This window comes from Cotesia glomerata, linkage group LG4, assembly GCF_020080835.1.
Source record: "Cotesia glomerata isolate CgM1 linkage group LG4, MPM_Cglom_v2.3, whole genome shotgun sequence".
Classification (NCBI taxonomy): Eukaryota; Metazoa; Arthropoda; class Insecta; order Hymenoptera; family Braconidae; genus Cotesia; species Cotesia glomerata.
Window position 1 is genome coordinate 26,115,798 of NC_058161.1, and position 23,575 is coordinate 26,139,372.

Consider the following 23,575-nt stretch of genomic DNA (forward strand, 5'->3'; position numbering starts at 1 on the left):
AACTTCAATTCACCGGCTTTAAAAGAGAATAGATTTGGAAGAGCGAGTGGCGGCCTTTACATGTACGTTGATGATGCTTATGCCAAGATTCTGGACATATCTCCAAATTGGTTGTTTACTCAATTCATGCTGAAAGGTTTAAGTATAATAATTGGTTCATTTTACTTTAAACCTGATCTTAAAAACTTAGATTATACGTTAGACTCTTTACAATTAATTCTCAATAACTTAACTGAAAATTTAGTTTATGACGCCATAATTCTAGGCAGCGATTTCAACTCGAGAATTGGGACTTTCCTATCAGACGAACCTTCTTTATTTGAAGGCTCTGTCCTGAAAGCTACAAGATCACCAGCAGATACCGTATCCAATCACCAAGGCAACCTTCTGATGGACTTCATGTGCAGTAACGACTTTATCCTGATGAATGGCCGATCCTCAAATGACTGTCCAGGTGGCTTTACTTTCAGCAACGCTAACGGTAAAAGTACGGTCGATCTCATTTGGGTCAACTCTGCTAATATTAACCTAGTTACAGACATGCAAATTATTTACATTCTGTCAAACTCTGATCATTTCCCAGTATCTATTTCATTACGCACACCGATCCACATCCAACATCAGCGTGATCATTCAGCTCGTATCAGGTCTACGCTCAAATGGGCCCCACATCAAGCCAACACCTTTCTCGAAAGTTTAAGATGGTCGTCGCTCATAGGTCAAAATTTCACTAGAGCATCTGTCGACGCCCTGTATGGGGCTTTCTGTTCAGCGATCACTGCATCGGCCTCAAGCTCTAATATGGTCATTCAGCGCAAAAAAATTAATGCCTCATCTAGCCCAACGTACTCAAAACAGTGGTTTGACAACGAATGTAAATTTAAAAAAAGGTCTGTCCAACGGCTGCTGAATTGCTGTAAACAAAACATCTTAAATCCTACACTCTGGTCGGTTTACTATTACGCAAAGAAAGATTACCGTGCTACGTTGTCAACCAAGGCCCTACAATATCAGAAGAATATTACAAACCAGTTTGACTCGGCGAGATTTTCTTCAGAATTTTGGAAGGCAGTTAGAGCAGTCAGGGGCCGCAAAGTGCTGGTCAATCCAATCTCGCTTGACACTTGGTACGAATTCTTCCTGAAGAAACTATCCTGAACAAATCTCACCCCCTCCAGCAATCCTCGATAATTACTCGGATAACTTAGACAGGGATTTCACCATGGAGGAGCTCTTATCAAGTATTAACAAATCCAAGAATGGCAAGTCACCTGAGCTAGACGCAATCAGCAATGAATTTTTTAAAGCACTGCCAGATAACTGGATCCTATATCTTTTATCGTTATTCAACAAAATTTTTAAGTCTGAAGAAGTGCCGGATGACTGGACAAAAGTAGCCATGATTATGCTGCATAAAAAAGGTGACTCCAACGACCGAGCTAATTACCGAAGCATCGCATTAGTCAACAGTATAGTGAAAATTTTCACGCAGATGATCCATGCGAGACTGTACAAATGGGCTGCTGATGCCAAGATTATCCCAGACGAACAGGCGGATTTCACTGTCGGCAAAGGTTGTGCAGACAATGTCTTTCTTCTTCAAGCACTCCTCCAGATGCAGTTGCGCTTCCCAAAAGTCTCTGCTTACGCCCTTTTTATTGACTTTAAGCGCGCATTTGACTCAGTCCCACACACCAAACTGTGGGAGAAACTCAGCAATTTCGGCATAAGCTCCAAATTTATCAGACTTTTGATGAACTTCTACAAAAAATCCTCGCTACAAGTTAGAGTAAATGGTCAAACAACAGAGCCGATTCCTATTACCATCGGTGTACTTCAAGGTGAAATTTTAAGCCCTCTGCTATTCAATCTATATTTATCTGACATTATTCAATTCTTTACTCATCGCGGGATGGAAGGACTAAGTCTGAATGGATCTCTTGACATCTTAATGCTGTTATACGCTGACGATATTGTACTCCTGTCTCGCTCAGCAGTTAGTCTCAGATATAAACTAAGGATATTAGAGGATTACTGTACTCTAAATGACCCAACCGTGAACACCGACAAGACTAAGGTAATGCCATGCAGATCATCAGATAGAGTCAAGAAAGGTGACAAAGACTTCATATATAAAGGCTCCAGCCTTGAAATTGTCAAATCTTACACTTATTTAGGAGTACCTTTTAATATCTCAGCTCACGGTGGGTCTGCCATTACTTCGGCTATCAGAAAAGGTAAACAAGCTTCAGGAATGGTCATTTCTATTCTGTCTCGTCTTAGAGCAAACTCCTGGCAAAGCAAATCTAAGACGTAGTATAATAGTATTGCTCGCGCGACGCTCCTATACCTCGCACATATATGGCGACAAATTTTTCATTGATTAAAGATTAAAAATTACTTTATGATTAACTTTTTTTTTTGACACTTATGTCAATGCATAGCCATTAATGAATTTTCACTTATAATTACACGGTATTTTTAATTTCAATAATTCACAGAAGAACAAAGATTCTAAAATTTTTTTCCTTAAAATCTAATTAGTTTAGAAAATGTATTAATAATTATTATTATTGTATGACATACGTAGATTTTATCGAAAAGAGGATAAAATATTCAACATATTAGAGTTTTAATATAGCTTCGGCTCTTCTTAGAGACCTAGTTGTACCTAATCCCCTCCTCTCTCTTGTTTCTACGAAAAATTGGCAAATAAAAAACAATGTTATAAATTTATTTAAAGATTTGATAAGATTTATTTATCTTACAGATATACAAACTTTCCTTATTTACTCGGTATTATTATAATATTCTCAACAATAAAACAAAGAGATTATTATTGTAAGCCATTGTCTCTTTGAGTATAAATATCGAGAGCAACAGCACAAGTATCAGTTAAAGCTTGTGTTTTGACGCATTAATTATAATAACAATTCTCAAGGAAAAGAAAAACACATAGTTTCTTTTTAAAATGGCTAAAAATTACCAAACAGTTTTGCTATTAATCTGCTTGTCATTCATGGTGATAGTTTCTTCGCCGCAAAATGCAGTCCAAGCAGATAAGCTCATTGGAAGCTGTGTTTGGGGGGCAGTTAATTACACTTCCAACTGCAACGCAGAGTGCAAACGACGTGGGTACAAAGGAGGCCACTGCGGAAGCTTTGCTAATGTCAACTGTTGGTGCGAACAGTAATTAATAGATCCGATCAACTAAAAGCTACATTTTGGATTGTTGCTGACATTACTCATTCTACTGACTGTTGAGTAAATCTGACAGTATATTATCAATTATTCTGAAGATAACCCAAGAAAATTTAATAGTAATTTAATTATGATTAGATTAGTGAATATTTAACTACTAATCATTCAATCTTAAAAATTAGCAGAATGTATTTCTCAATTCAGAAACGTAGAAAAAAAGATAAAAATTATTCCAAGATTTCGTTGAATTAATTATTTTATTTACTCACAAAAAATTGTGAGTAAAACTAACTAAAAATGTAACTTTTTTCAATTAATAAATAAATATATATAATTAATTAAATAAATATCAATTATCAACAATTTTTAGAGTTTAATCGATTATTATTTATTTTATTGCATATGTTTGTTGTTTCAGTTTTAGCAGATGTTAAGTGTTGTTATTCAGTTAAAATAGTTGAAATAGTTTATGAGCGAAAAATTCATCAACTATATTTTAATTATTTTTATTTTATGTTGTCTATTCATGTTCTATTTTTAACTTCCCTCTATAAAAATCAATGATTTTCGAAAAATTAAGATATTATTAGTTTCAATCCGGCTTTTGAAAATAAAGTGTTCATCAGATCTCTATGTTTTGAACTCCTAAGACGCAGTTCTGACTATCCCTACGAAGATGTCGCTATGTTTATATATATGTGTGTGTGCAAATGTTTGTAACCCTCTTACTTCTTATAACTTTTAAATAGTTTGACCGATTTGAACAATCTCGGTAGCGTCCGAAATCCCATACAAAGTTACCGTTGATGGCGACAAAGCCATACATCGGCCGATGTTAGGCGACGAACATTCGGCCAAGCGTTGGCAATTTTTAATGGTCCATATCTGGCAAACTGTCATTAGCCATTCAATCGTAAATAAAAATAGCATGCGATCAACAGCCGTTCATCGGCCGATAATCAAATCCATACGTCCTTGCGCATGCGCCAAAAATCTGTTTCTCAGTTCTCAGAGCACATTTATTTCATTTACACGTCTTATGTTGTAGGTTATATTGACCAATTAACTTTGTTTTCACAATGTCACAAGCATATCAGCGATTAAAAAAATTTAGAGAATTAAAAAAAAATGTAAATAACGATGAACAATGCGATGCAAATATTTCTGTACATAACTCAAGTAACCTAAGTGTCAATAATAGTGTAAATGATAACAGTGTAAATAGTGATGACATTTGCATTCATTCTGATATTAGTTGTGACAATGATATTTATTTATTTATTTATTAAATTTTTATGTCAAGGCAAACTAGCCGAATGACAATAATATACATAATTTTTATAATAAAGTACACGTATAACAATATTAAATATATAAGACTAACATCATCATATTTTAAGGAAGTTAATAATTTTGAATGATTTAATAACATAGTTGCAAAATTCAATAGTACTGTACTATTTATAAGAATGAGAACGACAATAGAATCAATGAGCAATATTTGAAAGCTAATTTTTTCAATGGTAACATATTAGATACTTAAATTTGTAAATTTTTTATTTTAAATTTTTAAATGGCCTGTTTGACATTTATAGTACATTTTCTCGTTCTAGTTTCACAAAAAATTCAAAAGCTTTATTTTTGAAGGAGTCTAGGCTGAGTGATTCTATGACTTCAGTGGGTATACTACTATAGCTCTTTCCAGATTCGAATTGCAGAGGTTACAAATGAATGCTCGTGGATTGTAGTCGAGAAATTTAGCATTTTGAAAAGAATGTTATTAAATTTCGCTGCAATTCTGTCAGATCTTCTGATATTAGAGGAAGATCACAGTTGTCTAAGAGCTTGAGTCTTCTGTTACTTCCAAGAATCATAACCTTAGTTTTTGAAAAATTTATTTCAAGGCCAACTTCTTTAGCCCAATCAGCTACTGCTTCCCCATCAGTCGTAAGTTTAATTGCTGGTAAGTTTAATTATTGATAATGATGAGAATGATACAAGTAATAAATTAAGCGACAAAAATAATGAAAGTGATGACAACAGTGATAACATTGAAGATAAAACTGGTTCAAATAAAAGTTTTCAAGAAAAACTTCGACAGAGGGCCTTAAAAAATTTAAACAGTCTTCAATTAAATGTAATTGCTGAACTTTTATTACTACTTAGAGAAGAAGGACATCCTGAGTTACCAAAAACGACACAAGCTTTGTTAAAGACCAAATCCGCGTGCACCAAGTTTTTCTTAGTGAACGTATGTGTTTGAGTCGCTGTATTAGACCGATGGTCGGGTACTATGCTTAGCTACAGAAAACAATAAATAATAGTTTAAAAAAACTAAAAACACGCTTTTTATAGAAAACCAAACTAAAAAATAGAAAATAAATTTAAATTAAGAATAGTGTTAAAAATTTCAATAAATATAAATTAATAATAGTGTAAATAAAAAAAATGTATTTTATTTTAAAAAAAGCGTGAGGTGCATGGTGTCAATAGTTATAAATATTTTATTGACAGATATGAGTAGAGTGATTATCATTTTGATAATATCTTAAAAAGCACCCCACGCTTTTTTTAAAATAAAATACATTTTTTTTATTTACACTATTATTAATTTATATTTATTGAAATTTTTAACACTATTCTTAATTTAAATTTATTTTCTATTTTTTAGTTTGGTTTTCTATAAAAAGCGTGTTTTTAGATTTTTAAACTATTATTTATTTTTTACTTTTTAGTTTGGTTTATTTATAAAAGCGTGATTTTTTAGTTTTTTTAAACTATTATTTGTTGATTATCAAAAATATTCAGGCGCGCAAATTACCCACGGAGAGTTACATACTGACATACTGACATACTGACATTCAAGTGAAGCTAATAAAAAAAAAATAATTATTTATAAATATTATAAATACGGGGAATCAGAGTTCGATTTCGGAGAGCGAGCCTGAGAAACGGCTACCAGAACCAAGGAAGGCCGCAGGCGCGCAGATTACCCACGGAGAGTTACATACTGACATACTGACATACTGACAAACTGACAAACTGACAAACAAACTGACATACAAGTGAAGCTAATATAAAGCGTGTAATAATAAAGCAGCGCCACGCGTATCATGTATGTCTAAGTGTGTGTGTGTGTGTGTGTGTGTGTGTGTGTGTGTGTGTGTGTGTGTGTGTGTGTGTGTGTGTATTTCTTATTTCAGTTTATTTGTGACATCGTGACTGACCGGTTCGTACGTATTTAAATTCGTTTGTTTAAATATTGACTATTATAATAAATGTAATAAATCATTTTTATTATAATAATTATTATCTTTATTATATCCATTATTATTAAGTGTGAAAGTAAAACTTGGTTTATTGAATGAACTAATAAAGTAATAAAAAAGTAAGTAAATTAAAAAAAATAATTTTAATACTGATAGTTATATTAAAAATAACAGGTACCTAACAATTGCAAATATTTTACAAAATAAAACATACAATCATTTAAAAAATGTACAAAGACAAAAGGTTTATAAAATTGATTCAAGCTTTTGTTCTAGTGAAAATGATTTAAATATTGGGAGAAAATTATTATAAACTATTATAATTATTTCCAGCTTGCATTTTTCCGGATCAAACTTTTTGGCGAAAAAACAGCGAAAGGATGCATTTGTAAAATGGCATCTGCACTGATGACCAAAAATGTTGAAAAAAATTACTCTGGTACTGGGAAAAGAATAAAAGGCGTGGGAAAACTTAATTTTAGCGCAACAGAAACATTTAAGTGTATGGAAGGTATGAAAATGATTTTTATATAATTGTGTTTTTTAATGTATCGAATTATTTATTTATTTTTTTATTGCAGATGTAGTAAAAGAGAAACTTGGTAACTGTGAAGATTGCAAAAAATTTGCTGGAAAAGTTGGCCGGTGGTTGTGAGGGCAAGGAGATCGAGAACAGGGTCGAAAACAAAGATCCTTATCTTTATAATCTATTTAATATAATAATCCTTATCTTTATAATCTATTTAATATAATAATATTACAATAACATTATTATTAAAATAATTAATATTAATAAAATTATAATTAATATAAAATTAATATTTTTAGCTTTTTCGAGATTAGCTGCGGCGTTGGCTTGGGTACCCGAGTGAATGAATAAACTGATTTTCAAGCGGTTGGCGGCATTCGACGCAGTTTTTTAACCCTTATGAAAAATCTTCAAGTTTGAATTGATCGAATTGATCAAACTAGAAATTTCGGAGTTATTCCGAAAAAACACTTTTTTGGGTTTTCTTTCCTGCACGATATCTCTCTAACGAATCAACCGATTTTAAACGGATTAGCGGCGATCGACGTGGTTTTTCAAGGTTAAGAGCTGATTAGTTTTTGGAGTTGATCGATAAAGCCGTTCGAAAGTTATTCCAAAAAAACCACTTTTGAAAAAAATTTTTAACTTCCCGCTAAGAAAATTGAAAATTTTAAAAAATCGGGAAGTTATTGCTTTTATCCCGTTTTGCGAAAATCGAGTTTTCATCAGATCTCGACCTTTTAAGGTCACAGGAAGCTTCCCTGACTATTCCCACGATGGTATCCGTGCGGCTGGTTGTTTGTTTGTTTGTTTGTTTGTTTGTTTGTTTGTTTTTTTTTTTGTTTTTTTTTTAGAGGGGGGAATCCTTCTTACGGATTCCAGGCATAGTTGTTTGGCCTGGATATGTGGCGACTCGACGCAGTGTCATACTAAAACTCGACCCTAACGCCCCTACCCACTAAACCCTAAACCCCTTTTCTTCTTTCCTCTAATCCCTCATGGAAACCGCCGTCAGGCATTACTTCGTGAGGGGAGGATCCAGCTACCGCTATTCCTTCTGGTGGCTAAGGTGTTATTTTTCCTTCCTTCTAGTTTCTGTCATTTGCTCTTTTTCTTTCAATGGAACGCAGCTCTGTAAGCACTTCTGTGGCAAAAGTGCTTGTAGCGTTCCAAGCAGTTTGATTCGACAACATTGCATCTACTATTGTCTCTGGTTGGATTCTCCAGTTCAGGATCCTCTCTAACTCCTCACGCTGAGGATCGAAACGTGGACACACAAAGAAAACGTGCCTTGCGTCCTCAATAACCCCTGGACAAGACGGGCACTCCGGAGAATCGTCGTGCTTAAAGCGGTGCAGATACTCTCGAAAGCACCCATGTCCTGACAACATCTGCGTTAGGTAATAGTTGACTTCACCATGGTTTCGGCTCAGCCAAACGTCGATCTTTGGTATGAGGCGGTGTGTCCATCTTCCTTTTGCTGCGGCGTCCCACTCAAGTTGCCATCGCGAGATGCTGTGCTGCCGTTCTTCTGTTCTTAGTTCTTCAGCGCTCAGTGTAGTTGACCTCTTTCGATGGTAAAGGGCCCGTCTTTCTTTAGCTAAGACTCTAAGCGGCAGAGTTCCAGAAATGACGCACACTGCTTCCTCTGATATTGTTCGGAAGGCGCTGGCTACTCTTAGCGCGCTCAGTCGGTAAACCGGACATGCTTTCCTCCATGATTCTTGGGTCTCAAGTGCGTCGGACCAAATGGATATCCCATACGTGAGGACCGATGTAACTACTGATGATAGCAATAACCTCCTTGTCTGCTTCGGGCCACCGATGTTGGGCATCAATCGTACTAGGTTAGCCACTACTGCTGATGCTTTGGCGGTCACGTGTTCAACTTGTTGTTTGAAGTTAAGTCGGGAATCGAGCATCACTCCCAGATATCGAATGAATGGTTGGGATGTGATTTCTTGGTCTCCGACGTTTAAATTGATCGTTTCCACCACTTTTCTGCTAGTGATAAGTACAGCCTCGGTCTTCTGTTTAGCCAGTTGTAGGTTTACTGTGTCCATCCACTGGTTAATTCGCTCAAAGGTGATCGTGAACATATGATTTATCTCATCAATATGCTTGGCGACGATTACTACGGCTACGTCGTCCGCGTACGCTACCAGTTTGACATTTCTTGGTAGTTTCAGTCTCAGCAATCCGTTGTACATGATATTCCAGAGAAGTGGACCGAGAACAGAACCCCTGCGGGACGCCTCCAGTAACATCATACTCCTTTGGACCATTCTTCGTGTCATATCTAAGGACTCTATTCGTGAAGTAGCTAGCGACTATCCTTCGTAGATATCCTGGTACGTTCATCTCTTGAAGAGCTTGCATGATGCGATCCCAGTTGGCGGAGTTGAAGGCATTTTTGATGTCTAGGGTTGCCACCAGACAATATTTCTTCGTTCCACCCTTCCATCTGGTACCGGCGATTGCGTCTTTGGCTATACCGACAACCAGGTTGATTGCGTCCAGGGTTGATCGTCCTTTTCGAAATCCGTACTGATTGTCTGCTAATAGTGGATCGACAACTGCTTCTATCCTTTGGTGGATTATACGTTCGAGTATCTTACCGGCTGTATCCAACATGCAGAGTGGACGATAAGATGACGGTTCTTCCGGTGGCTTTTTTCCTTTAGGAAGTAGTACCAGCCGTTGTTGTTTCCACTTCCGAGGAAAAATCCCTTCCTTCAAGCAGATGTTGTAGACATCGAGGAATAACGCTGGCGCTGCTTTAATAGATGTTTTCAAGGCAATATTAGGGATTCCGTCCAATCCCGGCGCTTTATTATTCCCGACGCGGTTACAAGCTTCCATCAGTTCTTCTTTCGTCACAGGTGGGATATCATTCAGTTCGTCTTGTGTCAACAGGTAGTTGAAAACGCGCTGTCGTGGAAACAGTGCAGTCACGATCTTCTGTAGGAGTTGAGGACACGTAGGAGACGGCATTGGCTGGTATTTCAAGTTTGCCATGACTACCTTGTAAGGTCTGCCCCACAAGTCTTTGTCCACCTCGTTGATTAGCTCTTTCCAGCAGTTCTTCTTGCTATCCTTGATGGCTTTGTTTAAGTCTCGACGAGCTTTCTTGTATTCTGCGACTAGTTCCGCTGAGTCAGGCCGCCGATAACCACGCTGAGATATTCTTCTTTTCTTGAGACACTCTTTCCGTAGGAAGCTGATGTGTTCGTTCCACCAGTGCACCGAAGGTCTTTGGTTCATGCCCCGTTTACGAGGCATGCAGGTGTCGCAAGCCTGGGTCACTCTCTTCATCAAGTCCTTGGTCATTTCTTCTGCAGATCCAGTAGTAAGCGGTTCACTATTTAGGGCAGCTACTAGAGCACCTGGGTCAAAGGATTTCACCTTCCACCCAACGATGTCAAGTTTCTTAGCCGGTCTTCTAGGATTCTGGTCCTTGATACTTCCCAGAGAATCGCATTGTGATCGCTGGCCGTGTAGATCTCCATCACCTTCCAGTCGTAGTTTCCTCTGATGAGGCTGCTGCTGACAAAAGTAAGATCCACAATAGAACTTGCGTCGCCTTTAGTGTACGTCGGCGCATCGCCGCTGTTTAACAATACTACATCTAACGTAGAAAAAGCTTCCAGTAGTTCTTTACCTCGAGCGTTGGTGTGTTTGCTGCCCCATTCCACTGCCCAGGCGTTGAAGTCTCCAGCTATTGCCACTGGGTAGTACTGCTTCGCGTCCTCCGTCAGTCGATCCAGAAAGTCCATGAATTCAACAATAGTGAGGCTAGGTGGTGTGTAGCAGCTGTAAAAGCGGATGCCATCTACCGATGCTGCTACAAAGCCGGCGCTGCCATTGTTAACGACACTCTGGAAGGGGAGCTTGCGACAGGACCATATGACAGCTTTTTTGGTGCAGTCAGTTTCCCATGGTTGGCCGCCGAGGTGTTTATACGGTTCCGATATAAGCACAAGGTCAAGCTTCTGTTCACGTACTGTCTGCATGAGCAAATCATGTGCCGCTTCACAGTGATTGATGTTTAGCTGCAGTATTCTCATTTTCGTTTATCAGTTATCTTCTTGAGTGCCTCTTGGTATACTGGGCATCTGCTTGTGCCGGCATGATGGGCGTTATTCTCTGTACCGGATTGATCCGCACACAGTGCGCATTTAGCAGGCTTATTACATTCGGCGATTTTGTGTCCCTCTTCTCCACATTTAATGCAAAGTTTGGAGCGGTCGACTTTACTTGTGCACTGAACCGCACGGTGTCCAAAATGCCAGCATTTATAACATCGGACTGGTCTTAGTACTGTTCTAATACGACAATTGGTCCAGCCGATCCTAATCTTACCGTGTTCTCCTACCACTTTCTGCGCTACCGTTGCTGCCAGAGTCACCGACGCAATTTGTGTTCTGCTACGTAAGACCTTACGAATTTTAATGGCCTCTACTGTTATACCACAATCGTTTCCAGCTGCCTCTTGTAAAGCTGTTAGAATGTCATCTTTAGTTGTAGTATCATATATATCGCGAATTTCCAGGTCTTCTTCAGGTCCTGTACTAATGACATTTGCGTCCTCCTTAAGTATTCCCGCGATAGTCTTCTGCAGGTCTTTACCTCTATCACTACTGCCTTTCGACAGCGTGATGAGAATGTTCCCTGTCGCGGTCCTGCGTATCTTCTCGACTGTGTTGCGGACCTGATCTGGGCGAACGTCCGCCTTGATCCGTGTAAGTATTTCAGAATACTTATCTTTGTTCGCTGGACGGATAATAAGTGCCTCCGGTCTCGTTGCTGTTCTTCTTGGCTTCTGGTTCGGCTTCGGTGGAGGCACCAGAGGTTTTTCTGGAAGCAGTTTCTTGCGCTCCTTCTTCTTGTCCTTTCTGGACTGCACCTTTTCCCAGCCTGGCTTCTTGTTCTGTTCACAAGAGTTTTGTGGAAGATCCTTAACCACTTCCTGCTTCTTGATGGGATGACCAGGTCCAACGTCTTTCAGCTTCTTGGGAGTATGAAAAGCTCCGCCTTCGGGAGAACGAATTTTTCTTTTCAACTTCCTCAGGATGCGGCCGTCTTGGTCAATGTGTGTGTGTGTGTGTGTGTGTGTGTGTGTGTGTGTGTGTGTGTGTGTGTGTGTGTGTGTGTGTGTGTATGTATGTATGTATGTATGTAAACCTCTTATAACTTTTGAACGGCTCGGCTGATCGGATCGAAATGGGTGGCGATCCAAAGAGTATCCTTGCCATTAAATTTCGTGAAAATTTGAATCGATTTGGTTCGCTAGATTTTGAGAAATTTCAAAAATAAAATTTTCAAAGAATCGTTTTTTTGGAATAACTTCTAAACGGCTTCACCGATCAATTTCAAAAACTTATCAGCTCTGGAGCTTGAAAAACCACGTCGATTGCCACCAGTCCCATCGGTTGATTTGTTCGAGAGTTATCGAAAACGAAAAATTTCGAAAAAAGTGTTTTTTTCAGATAACTTCAAGATTTCTTTTCGGATCTTTGGTTGATTGGTTCGTGAGTTATCGTTGTCGAAAAAATTCGGAAAAAGTCAATTTTTCAAATTTCTCTAAGATTTTCAGTTCGATCAACTTGTGTTCAAAAGTATATCATAGATTCTAAAAAACTGCGTGGAATTCTGCCAACCGTATGAAAATCGATTCATTCATTTAGAAATTATTGCAGTTTGAAAATTAAAAAAATACTGTTTTATTAAACTTCTATCAGACTTTTGAGCTCAAAAGCATACAAAAGCTATTTATTTGAGCTTGGAGAGCTCAAAATAACACACAAATAGTAGTCTTAAGCTCGAAGAGCTCAGAAACGTCATAAGTGCAATTTCAAGCGTTTAGGTGTGGAATTGGCGAGAAGTTGCACGGATGGCCTTTAGGGTCAACCGTTTTCCAGATTTTTTTCACAGTTTTTTTTAGATTTTTCGAAATCTATCGGTCCGAATCGATCCAAATTGTATCCAAAATCTAAGTTTGGTCAAGCCCTTTCAAATGGCACCAACCGCGATAAAATCGGTCAAGCCGTTCAAAAGTTATGAGAGGTTTACATACTTACATACACACACACACACACACACACACACACACACACACACACACACACACGCACACACGCACACACACACACAGGCATAGTGACCCTCGCGGGGATAGTCAGGGAAACTTCCTGTGACCCTCAAACGTCGAGATCTGATGAAAACTCGATTTTTGTAAAACGGGGTAAAATCAATAATTTCCCGATTTTTGAAAATCTGAGATTTTCTTAGCGGGAAGTTAAAAAGTAAAGTTATTTATTTATTTTATTTATTTTCATTATAAAATAATGAATATCTGCTTTTTTTTGAGGGCCGGAACCAGAATGTTGCTTTGAGCAATTTTATTTTCAATGTAATAAATCTACACATTAGACCAAAAAATCTTTAAATAAGATACTCCCAACTTTTCTTAAAGTTCCGAATCACAATCTAAGAACAATTAATCTGGTCGATTGAATTCATAGCCAAAGTAATACCGATTTTATCAATTATACTTTTCACTTTTTCTTCAAAATTGCCGCAGGATGTACGGTTTCTTGCAAGCATCCAAAACCCGGGAGTTCTAGAAACACAAAATTTATGTATATGTACATCAATTATAATTCTTGTTTAACTATTTACTTTAACTTACTGTTGTGGTTGGTCATCATTGCAACTCCAAAGAAGCAAGTAATTTTCATAATCCGTGTCTAGAATAGTGACACCAATTGTAATCGGACCTGGGGGCAATGAGTTGTAATGCACAGAAGTTATGGCATGCTGTTGTTCATCAACTGTTACCGTGGCAGTCATTGAGGTTGTGATGCCAGTTCTACACAAAGACATAATTTATAAATGTAAGTTTTTGATTAAGGAATGGATTGCTGTTGAAAGTATGAAGACTAAAACCAAAATTTTTGGGTTTGAAATATTGTTTTTTCCTCGTATGATAGTAATGTAAGAAACTCATACGTACTTGTTGGAAATTCCAGAAGATATTGCGGACCAACCTGAGGGTCCATTAGGTTCCATTATCAGTAAAATGCACTTGTTCAATTCGGGGAAACTAGTGACACTTTCTTGACATCCATACCAATTTCCAAAAAGCTGAAGAATATTTTTATAGTATTAAAACAGTAGATAATGCTTGAGTACCTTGATGTGTTGGGAGTAAAGCACTACCTCAATCGCTTCGCGCTATGAGGCTTGCAATTTTCATCGTGAAAAACCGTAAATTATATAATTATTATATTACAAGAAAAGTTCCTGAAAAATGAAGTTAGAGAATAGATTGCTTTTACCTTTTTAGAGATTTCTAAATTTTCCATAGGTCGAACTTTAGGACATGTAGCAATTTGTTTTGACTGTGATGCTTGAACATAAGCTGCAATAATAATACAGCAAACAATAATGAAACTGTTCATGATTTGATAATTGGATTATTCTTGAGTTGCCAATTCTTGAAAACTGTAACGTCATTTGAATTTCGATTCTTATATTTAGTTGTCCGTGTAACTGTGGCAGGAAAATCATGAATTCTATTGGTTAAAGATGAATTGTTACTCTTTGAACTGTCAAATTAGTTTAAAAAAATTAAACATTTCGTATATTTTTCTATACGACTTTTGCTAAAAATAAAATTTTACAATTAGAGACAAAATATAATGCGAAAAAAAAAATATAAATTGCTCTCAGACTCAATTTATAATTTATAATTAATAAAATAAAATTTTTAATTTGAAATATTATAAATAAATGATATAGTAATAACAATATTTGAGATAAAATAATTAACTGCTTGAAAAGATTTCTAGATGTAAAAAAATGATTTTGGGTCCTTCCGAAGAAATTCGTTTATAAGTATTAAAAAAAAAATCTTTTAAAGTTCATAAAAAAAAAAATATTTTTCCTGAATTGCGACACCAAATTGTTTTTTTTTTTTCATCAATTTATTTACCAATTATATTCACCAATTCACCAAATTATTTTCTGTGTAGTCTGTAGTATTTTTCATTTGAATTTCGTAATAATAGCGTGTTGCATGCTCAAAAATATATTATTTTTTTTATTAGTTTTATAGTCGTTGCACTATAAACCTTAACTTGTTATGCATGCATGTGCGTGTGCAAAAGAATGAAATTAAACATTTCTAACAATGTTAACATTTGTTTGTGTTTTTTATTTTTATTTCTTCCTCATAGTACAGCACAAGATACTTAAATTAAAATTTACGAGTATCAACTCTTATATTATACTAAACTAACTTTATCGTGCCAACTTCAGTGGGCATATTTTACAATTCAACTCTTAAACCTAATAACCTTATAAGCAATTTTAATTAAAATTTAACTCGAATACTTTTTTGATTAACTTGCACAAATTCAAAATTCAATTAAATTCACCTGTTATTTATGTAAATATTTTTAGTAATATTATTTACATTTTTTAATGTGTTCTAAAATAAATAATAATTAATTAAAAAAAAATTTTTATTTTATTTTTTAAATGGAGTATCGAACGTTTCAGTTAAATTAATAGCTTAAGCTATTATAGGCTTAACAATTGTAGGTCATAAGTGTAGCTTTAAGGGGGTATTCTAGTCTAGAAGCATGAATTTCCGGTAATTTTTTGAAGTGCCGTAAAAAAAAAGGCAATCAATATTTTTAGTATACATTTTTTTATAAGTTACTTATTATTATTATGAGTTTTACTTGTATACCGATTTATGGTTTTTACAAGGCTAATTGTCTCAGCATCTCCGCATGTAGTCTCTTTTTCAACTCTTTATTATCAATATATGCTCCGCTCTATATTATCAACACAATCTTTCAACTCTTTTATTATCAACATATTCTCCACTCTTTTTATAATCAACAACATGTTCTCCACTTTTTATAATCAACATATAATTTCGCACATAACTTTATTCTCAATGCGGCTGTGGACCGACTTGTGCTTTCTGTACTGTATTTACCCTATTCCTCACCCCTTTCTATCGGTGTTGGAATAGTGGCGATGGGGAAACCACAGAGAAAACCCATGCCAGTACAGTTTGGCTACCGGAGTGACCCCCGACGGTTGGTGTTGGAACTATTCGAATAACCGTCGGGGCTCGAACCCTCCCCTCACGACATGATACACGAACGAACTATGAGGATAATGACTTAGTCCGCTCGGCCATCATGCCGCTTCTTTATAAGTTACTTATTAACATTACAAGAATACAGAAAAAAATAAAAAAAGTTGAAAATTCAAAAAATTATCAGCTGATGAAGTGGGGGGGGGGGGTCTCAAAAAATTGGCACGTGACCATGCCCACGATTCCAACCCTCCTAGCAATCCGAAATAAAAAAATTAGAAAAATGGTTGACCCTGAAGGCCATCCCTGCAACTTCCCGCTAATTCCATACCTAGGCGCTTAAAATTGCACTCACGTTTTCGAGCTCAAAAATACAATTTATGTGTTATTTTGAGCTCTCCGAGCTCAAAGAGATAGCTTTGCTATGCTTTTGAGCTCTTCAACCTCAAAAGTCTTATCAAAATTCGATGAAACACGATTTTTCTAATTTTCAAACTGCTGTAACTTTTTAATAAATCAACCGATTTTCACGCGGTAGGCGACGATCGATGTGGTTTTTTGAGCTCTATAAATGATTCTGAACAAAAAAATTGATCTGATAAAAAAATTTCGGCGTTATTTGTAACAGTGCATTTTGATATACTCGTGCTCGTGCGGAAGCCTTGCGTACCGGCCTTCGTCAGTTTCATTTTTAGGCACTTGGCGGCGCTGTCGCTTGTCTGAATTCTCAGAGTGGGGAGCTTGGGGCCTAGCTTGAGTCAGTTGAGCGAGTTCGGGAGTCAGTCGATCTTCGAGCGTCCAACTCTTAGGATCTCCAAAGAAGCCAAGGAGCAAATTATTATCTAAACGGAGCGAGTTGTACTAGCAAAGAGGGGGTCGGCTCAGTTAGTGATAGTTTAGTTTAATTAGTTTTGGTCTTCGAGCTAACTGGTTAGCATCCTAGAATTTGTTCAGTTGTGTGTTAATCAGGCTATGGCGAAGACCAGGCCATTAATTAATTTATTCTACTTCTGGGGATTGTTCATGGAGAGCCTACCTACTGCGGATGAGTTAATTTCACGGAATCGCGACGTAAGCTGGTTAATCATCGTTGTTACTATTTGGGTTTTGATTGTTATTAAATTGGTTAAATCATTCTATTAATTAAAATAAAGTCGTCACGTAGATTCAAAGGAGGAGTAGATCCGAGGGGTTTCTTGCGAGCCTTCTCCTTTATTCAATTTGATTAAATAGTTAATTGTCAAGTCATTGGAAATAAATTTGTTTATTGTTATATCTGTGCCAATAATTTCAACAACCGAGCCTCTTTCCTCACACTTAGTAGTAATTAGTTAATTAAATTATATTCTGTGACCGGATACAAGTTTTGGATACCCACTCCCTGAGTGTAAGCTGGCATAAGTAACTCGGTTCCAGAAGGCCGAGTGAATTCAGCCAGTCACTTCGGGCCTTGATCAGGAAGTACGCAGTGAGTGTTAGAGATCGGAATCTTCACCGCCCCGAGCGAGTCTAGTCCGTCCGTGTATTCCGGAACTGGCTAAGTGTCGACTAGGCCTCAGGGAACTGGGGTAGGAGTACTATCTCCGAGGGTACACCCGTTTCTAGTTATGACAACCCGCTCCACTCCGTACGATGCGCTGGTAAATCAAAAAGTATGAGTAATTTACAAGAAATGAACAAAAGTGGAAACGGGCTTCATGCCCAAAAAGCAGCGATTGAAGCAAGTACTGAAATAAAGAGAACGCAAGCGCTGGAGCGCCTCGAAAAGCTGACCATTGAGCTGCAAGAGTTTGTCCAAACAAAGGTCAATATCCACAAGGAGATAAAGACCAAGACAACCGGTGTAGTCAATGCTCTTGGAAGATTCAAGAAACTGGACGAGGAATGGCAGTCATCACGACGACGCATTCAAAGTGAAGTTGAGACTGAAGAAGCAATGGACACTGGAGCCGATGGTGACGGCGAATCTGCTGCTTAGGACAAAGGTGAAACTGACACAAGGCCTGGAAAGAGAAAGGACCGAAATTCGCCAGAGCCAACCGATAAAGTCACAAAGAAGAAGGACTTGAAAAAAAGCCTTCCGCAACGAGTAGCAGAGCAGAGTGACGAATCTAAGAAGGCGTCCGATTGGGAAAAAGTACAGTCTAAGAAGGAGAAGAGGAAGCTAGCTAGAGAGCAAGTCTCAAAGCAGCCGCCGAAGGAGCCCAGGCCAGAGCCTAAGCGAAAAAAACCACGCAAATGGATCAGATCCGACGCACTGATCATCCGCCCGGCCGAGAAAACAAAGTATGCCGAGATTCTGCGTCGCATAAAACAGGACGTCCCAGATGAGCAGGTTCGTTCAACTGTGGATAAGAACAGCAAGACTAGAAGGGGCGACTTGTTGATTACGATTTCGAGGAAGAGCACTGACAAAGGGCAAGCCCTGCAATAGACGATCGTGGACATCTTTAAGGAGGAGGCCAAAGTGATCTGCAAAGGGCTACAGGAGACCATCGAGATCCGAGATGTCGATGACGACAAGACGAAAGAGCATATTCAGACCGCTCTAAAGAGGGAAGCTGGAGAAAGTTGTGAAATCCCACTAGAGGCAATCAAAATCCGTAAAGCCTTTAGGGATACGCAGACAGCCACAGTGTCACTACCAGCAGCTGCAGCACAAAAGTTACTGGAAGGAAACTGCAAAATAAGGATCGGCTGGGTCAATTGCCGAATGAGAGCAACGAAGAGACCTATATAATGCTTCAAATGCTGGCACTTTGGGCACTTCGGATCTCAGTGCAAAAGCGAAGTCGACCGGTCTAAGCACTGCATAAGGTGCGGAAAAGAAGGACACAAAATTGCTGATTGTAAAAATCCAGCTAAATGTGCACTGTGCGTTGAACGGCACGTCGTAGAAAAGGCGGCTCACCATGCAGGCACGAACAAATGCCCCGTCTTCCAAGAAGCGCTCCAGAAGATGACAAAGCCAAGAACATGAAGATATTGCAGCTCAACCTCAATCATTGTGAGGCTGCGCATGACCTGCTCATGCAAACTGTGCGCGAATTAGAGGCAGACGTAGCACTTATAAGTAAGCCTTATAGACACCTGAGTAACCAACCCTGGGAATCCGACAGCACTAACAAATGTCCTTTTCAGAAAACAGTCAACAATAAAGAAGCCGGCTTCATAGCAGCATGGGTAGATGGCCTCCGCTTCTACAGTTGCTATGCACCACCTAGTCTCTCTAATGAACAGTTTGAAGACTTCCTTGATCGGCTAACTGAGGACGCAAGAAAACACTTTCCCATAGCAATAGCTGGTGACTTCAATTCCTGGGCAACAGACTGGGGCAGCAAGTTCACTTATACACGTGGAAAAGCACTTCTCGAGGCAATGACCACACTGGACGTGATCCTTCTTAATACCGGTGACACGCCAACGTATACTAAGGGAGAGGCAAAGTCAATTGTCGACCTTACATTTGCCAGCAGTTGCTTAACTCGAAGAGATTTTTCTTGGAAAGTATTGAACATCTACACAGCCAGTGACCATAGTGCGATACTATGGGAAATATCAACTGGCTAGAATCTAACAAGAGTCAACAGGAACGCCAGCGCGATTGGGTGGAAAGTTAAATCTCTCGACCTCACTGCTTTAGTAGTAGCCCTAGAGTGTGATCCGATCATCGTAGAAACTGCTGAAGAGAAGACCAAGGACCTAATGAGAAGAGTCACCCAGGCTTGCGACGCCAGTATGTCTCGGAAACGTGGCATGAATACAAGACCTTCGGTGCTCGGGTGGAACGATCACATTAGCATTCTACGTTCAGAGTGTCTTAAAAAAAGAAGAAAGTCTCAGCGTGGCTACAGACGACCTAACTCCGCAGAGCTGTTGGCAGAGTATAAAAAGGCCCATCGAGAACTAAACAGAGCCATTAAAGAAAGCAAAAGACGCTGCTGGAAGGAACTGGTCGCAGAAGTAGAGAAAGATCGATCGGGAAGACCGTATAAGGTGGTTATGACCCATCTGAAATGCCAGCCAATGCCATCACCTACGTGTCCACAGCTCCTAGAGAAGATTGTTACTGCGCTGTTTCCCCAACAGCCGGTATTCACCTACAAGTTGGAGCAGCTCAACCCTGAAGACATCCCAACTATCACGTTGGACGAGTTGATAGAGGCAGGCAATCAAGTAGGGAATAATAAGGCGCCGGGATTGGACGGAATCCCTAATATTGCCCTGAAATCAATCCTTAGAGCAGCACCGGCATTATTCCTGGATGTTTATGATACATGCCTGAAGAAAGGGACTTTTCCCCAGAAGTGGAAACAGCAACGGCTAGTGCTACTTCCGAAGGGGAAAAAGCCGCCGGAAGAACCGTCATCCTACCGACCACTCTGCATGTGAGACACGGCCGGCAAGATATTCGAACGCATAATTCATCAGAGAATAGAGACTGTAGTCGATCTACTCCTGGCAGAGAACCAGTTTGGTTTCCGAAAAGGACGGTCAACTCTGGATGCGATCAAATTGGTTGTTGATACAGCCAAGGATGCAATCGCCGAAACGAGATGGAAGGGTGGAAAGAAGAAATACTGCTTGGTGGCTGCTTTGGACATCAAGAATGCCTTCAACTCCACTAACTGGGACTGCGTTATGCGGGCTCTAGAAGAAAAAAACGTACCAGGATACCTTCGCAAAATGGTAGCGAGCTACTTCACGAATAGGGTTCTGAAATATGACACGAAGAACGGTACGGAAGAATACGAAATCACCAGAGGAGTGCCACAGGGATCAGTTTTAGGTCCTCTGCTATGGAACATCATGTATGATGGCCTCCTGAGAATAGCACTGCCTACGGGAGTCAAACTTGTAGCATATGCGGATGACGTAGCTGTCGCGATCGTCGCAAAGCACATCGAAGAGATAGAAATGGCATTTGATATAACATTCAGACAAGTCAATTTGTGGATGAACATCGTGAACTTGCAACTAGCCAAGCATAAAACCGAGGCAGTGCTCATCACCAGTAGAAAAACGGTAGAAACTATCAAGTTGAAAGTCGGAGAACAAGAAATCACATCACAACCATTTATCCATTATCTGGAAGTGATACTGGATGTCCGACTCAACTTCAAGCAGCAGGTGGAACACGTCAGTGCCAAAGCGTCAGTAGTGAGGGCTAGTCTCGCACGGCTGATGCCTAACATCGGAGGCCCAATGCAGAGCAGGAGGCTACTATTGTCATCAGTAGTCACATCAGTGCTCACTTACGGAATATCCATTTGGGCTGATGCACTGGAAACCCAAAAATCATGGAGAAAAGCTGGACTAATATATCGACTGAGTGCCCTACGAGTAGCTAGTGCCTTCCGCACTATATCAGAAGAAGCAGTGTGCGTCATTGCCGGAACCCTACCTCAGAGTTCTAGCAGAGGAAAGACGAGCCCTTTACCAACGAAAAAGGTCAACTGCACTGAGCCCCTACAATGGGATGCTGCAGAGAAGGGTAGGTGGACGCACCGCCTCATACCTCGGATCGACATTTGGCTTAACCGCAATCACAGCGAGGTCAATTACTACCTTACGCAGATGTTGTCGAGACACGGGTGTTTTCGAGAGTATCTACACCGCTTTAATTGCTGAAGATGCGAAGCACGTCTTCTTTGTATGTCCTCGTTTCGATCCACAGCGTGAAGAGTTAGAAAGAATCCTGAACCAGAGAATGCAACCAGATTTACTAGTGGAAGCAATGTTGTCATCAGAAGCTGCTTGGAATGCTACCAACACGTTTGCAATAGAAGTCCTCAAAGACTTGCGTTCCACCGAAAGAAGAAGAGCAAATATCAGAAGATAGAAGAAAGGTAATTAACACCTTAGCCACCAGAAGGAAGAGTAGTAGCTAGTTCCTCCCCTCACGAAGTAATGCCTGACAGCGGTTCCCATGAGGGATTAGAGGAAAGAAGAAAAGGGGTTTAGGGTTTAGTGAGTAGGGGCGTAAGCGTCGAGTTTTAGTATGACGCTGCGTCGAGTCTTCACATATCCAGGCAAAACAGCTATGCCTGGAATCCGCAAAAAGGATTTCCCCCTCTAAAAAAAAAAAAAAAAAAAAAAGAAACAAACAACCAGCTTCGTGCAAGTGAAGCTCGCAATGCCTCTGGATCAAGCCTTCTGGCATTCCACTTCCGCTTAGAAAGGTCGCGTTGTGAAACCGGAGTAGATGACAATCCAACATTGAATGTCACATACTGGTGGTCACTGCCACTGTATTCTTCGGATACAGTCCAGTCTTCAATCATGTTGGCAGTCCTTGGAGTCGCCAACGAAATCTCGAGGATGGACTCTTGGTACCCTGGTCTTCTAAAGGTCGTGATGCTCCCGGTGTTCAGCACCATGAGGTCGAGTCTAGCCGTGACGTTAGCAACCTCGTTACCTCTAGTGTCGGAGAAAGCAGCGCCCCACTCAGCCGATTTAGCGTTGAAGTCTCCGGCTACAATGACTTCGTCGTCGAATTTAGTGACCGCATTTTCTATATTTGCCAGTTTCTGTCGGAACACACTAATCCCTTCGTTAGGTGAGAGATAGACGCTCATGAAGTAGGTTGTGGGGGTTTGAATCCAGACAAAACCTGCTCCACTTCCGCTGTTGTTGACGGTAACGTTCTTTGTGTTCACAATCCAAATTGCTGCCGTGCCAGTTTCGTCTGCGATTCATGTTTTACCTTCGATGTTTAGATATTGCTCGCAGATAAAGCAGACGTCGATTTTATCTTCAAAGACACGCTGGCGCAGCAGGTTTTGCGCCAAGGCGCACCTATTCAGGTTGCCTTGTAGTATGCGTGTCATTTTTGCCCTCTCTTGGCTTCTGCAAGTGCTGTGCGGAATGCCCTGCAAGCTCCAGTGCCAGAAATATGGCATAGACCATCCTGGGCATCTTTGTCCGGAGCACAAAGGAAGAATTTTGGCTTCTCCATGCAGTTTACGGCCTTGTAGTTCTCTCCGCCACAATTGTAGCAGCATGTGCTTCTGTTTGGTCCCGCACACTGGCGTGTTTGGTGTCCAAAACTAAGAGATTTAAAACAGCGGGTTACTTTTGCAACTGGGCGTATACGACAGTTCACCCAACCGATCATTATATGGGCCTTGTCAAGGGCCTTAATCGCACTGGCCTCGTCTATTTCGCAGAAGGCTGCCCGATTTCCTCGTGATGTGGGTTTTGTCAAATTTACCCATTTGACCTCCAGGCTGTCAGTGAATTAACGTTTGAGTGTTTCACGGACTTCGCTCTCGGTAGAGATTTCGTCCAAGTCGAGGATCTCGATCGTTGTTGTTGGTGTTAGCGTCTTGACCGTGCCGATGTTTGCAGTGGCTGACCTTACTGCATCGGTGAAAGCCTTGCTGTCTTCGGTCTTTCGAGCCATTTCAAGGAGAACGCCTCCGTGTTTCGTCTTTTTAATAGACTTTATGTCTACGC

At 39.5% G+C, this 23,575-nt stretch overlaps 1 protein-coding gene and 1 long non-coding RNA gene across 3 annotated transcripts; one reads left to right on the forward strand and one right to left on the reverse strand.

Annotated features, from left to right (window-relative positions):
* The first annotated feature begins 4,966 nt into the window (after positions 1 to 4,966).
* LOC123262534 lies at positions 4,967 to 7,168 on the forward strand. Its single transcript, XR_006508969.1, has 3 exons — positions 4,967 to 5,164; positions 6,804 to 6,981; positions 7,052 to 7,168. It is a non-coding gene; the product is annotated as an uncharacterized LOC123262534 (long non-coding RNA).
* Positions 7,169 to 13,310: 6,142 nt separating this feature from the next.
* LOC123262494 (apolipoprotein D-like) lies at positions 13,311 to 14,517 on the reverse strand. 2 transcript variants are annotated; one of them, XM_044724738.1, is made up of 4 exons: positions 14,340 to 14,517; positions 14,015 to 14,145; positions 13,694 to 13,870; positions 13,311 to 13,621 (listed from the first exon to the last, which is right to left on the reverse strand). In XM_044724738.1, exons 1-4 carry the CDS (start codon positions 14,460 to 14,462, stop codon positions 13,489 to 13,491), a joined length of 564 nt encoding a protein of 187 aa, XP_044580673.1. In that variant the 5' UTR covers positions 14,463 to 14,517; the 3' UTR covers positions 13,311 to 13,488. The 2 variants fall into 2 exon arrangements, with proteins under 2 accessions (XP_044580673.1, XP_044580672.1); XM_044724737.1 differs by having other exon boundaries at positions 13,691 to 13,870.
* Between the last annotated feature and the right edge of the window lie 9,058 nt (positions 14,518 to 23,575).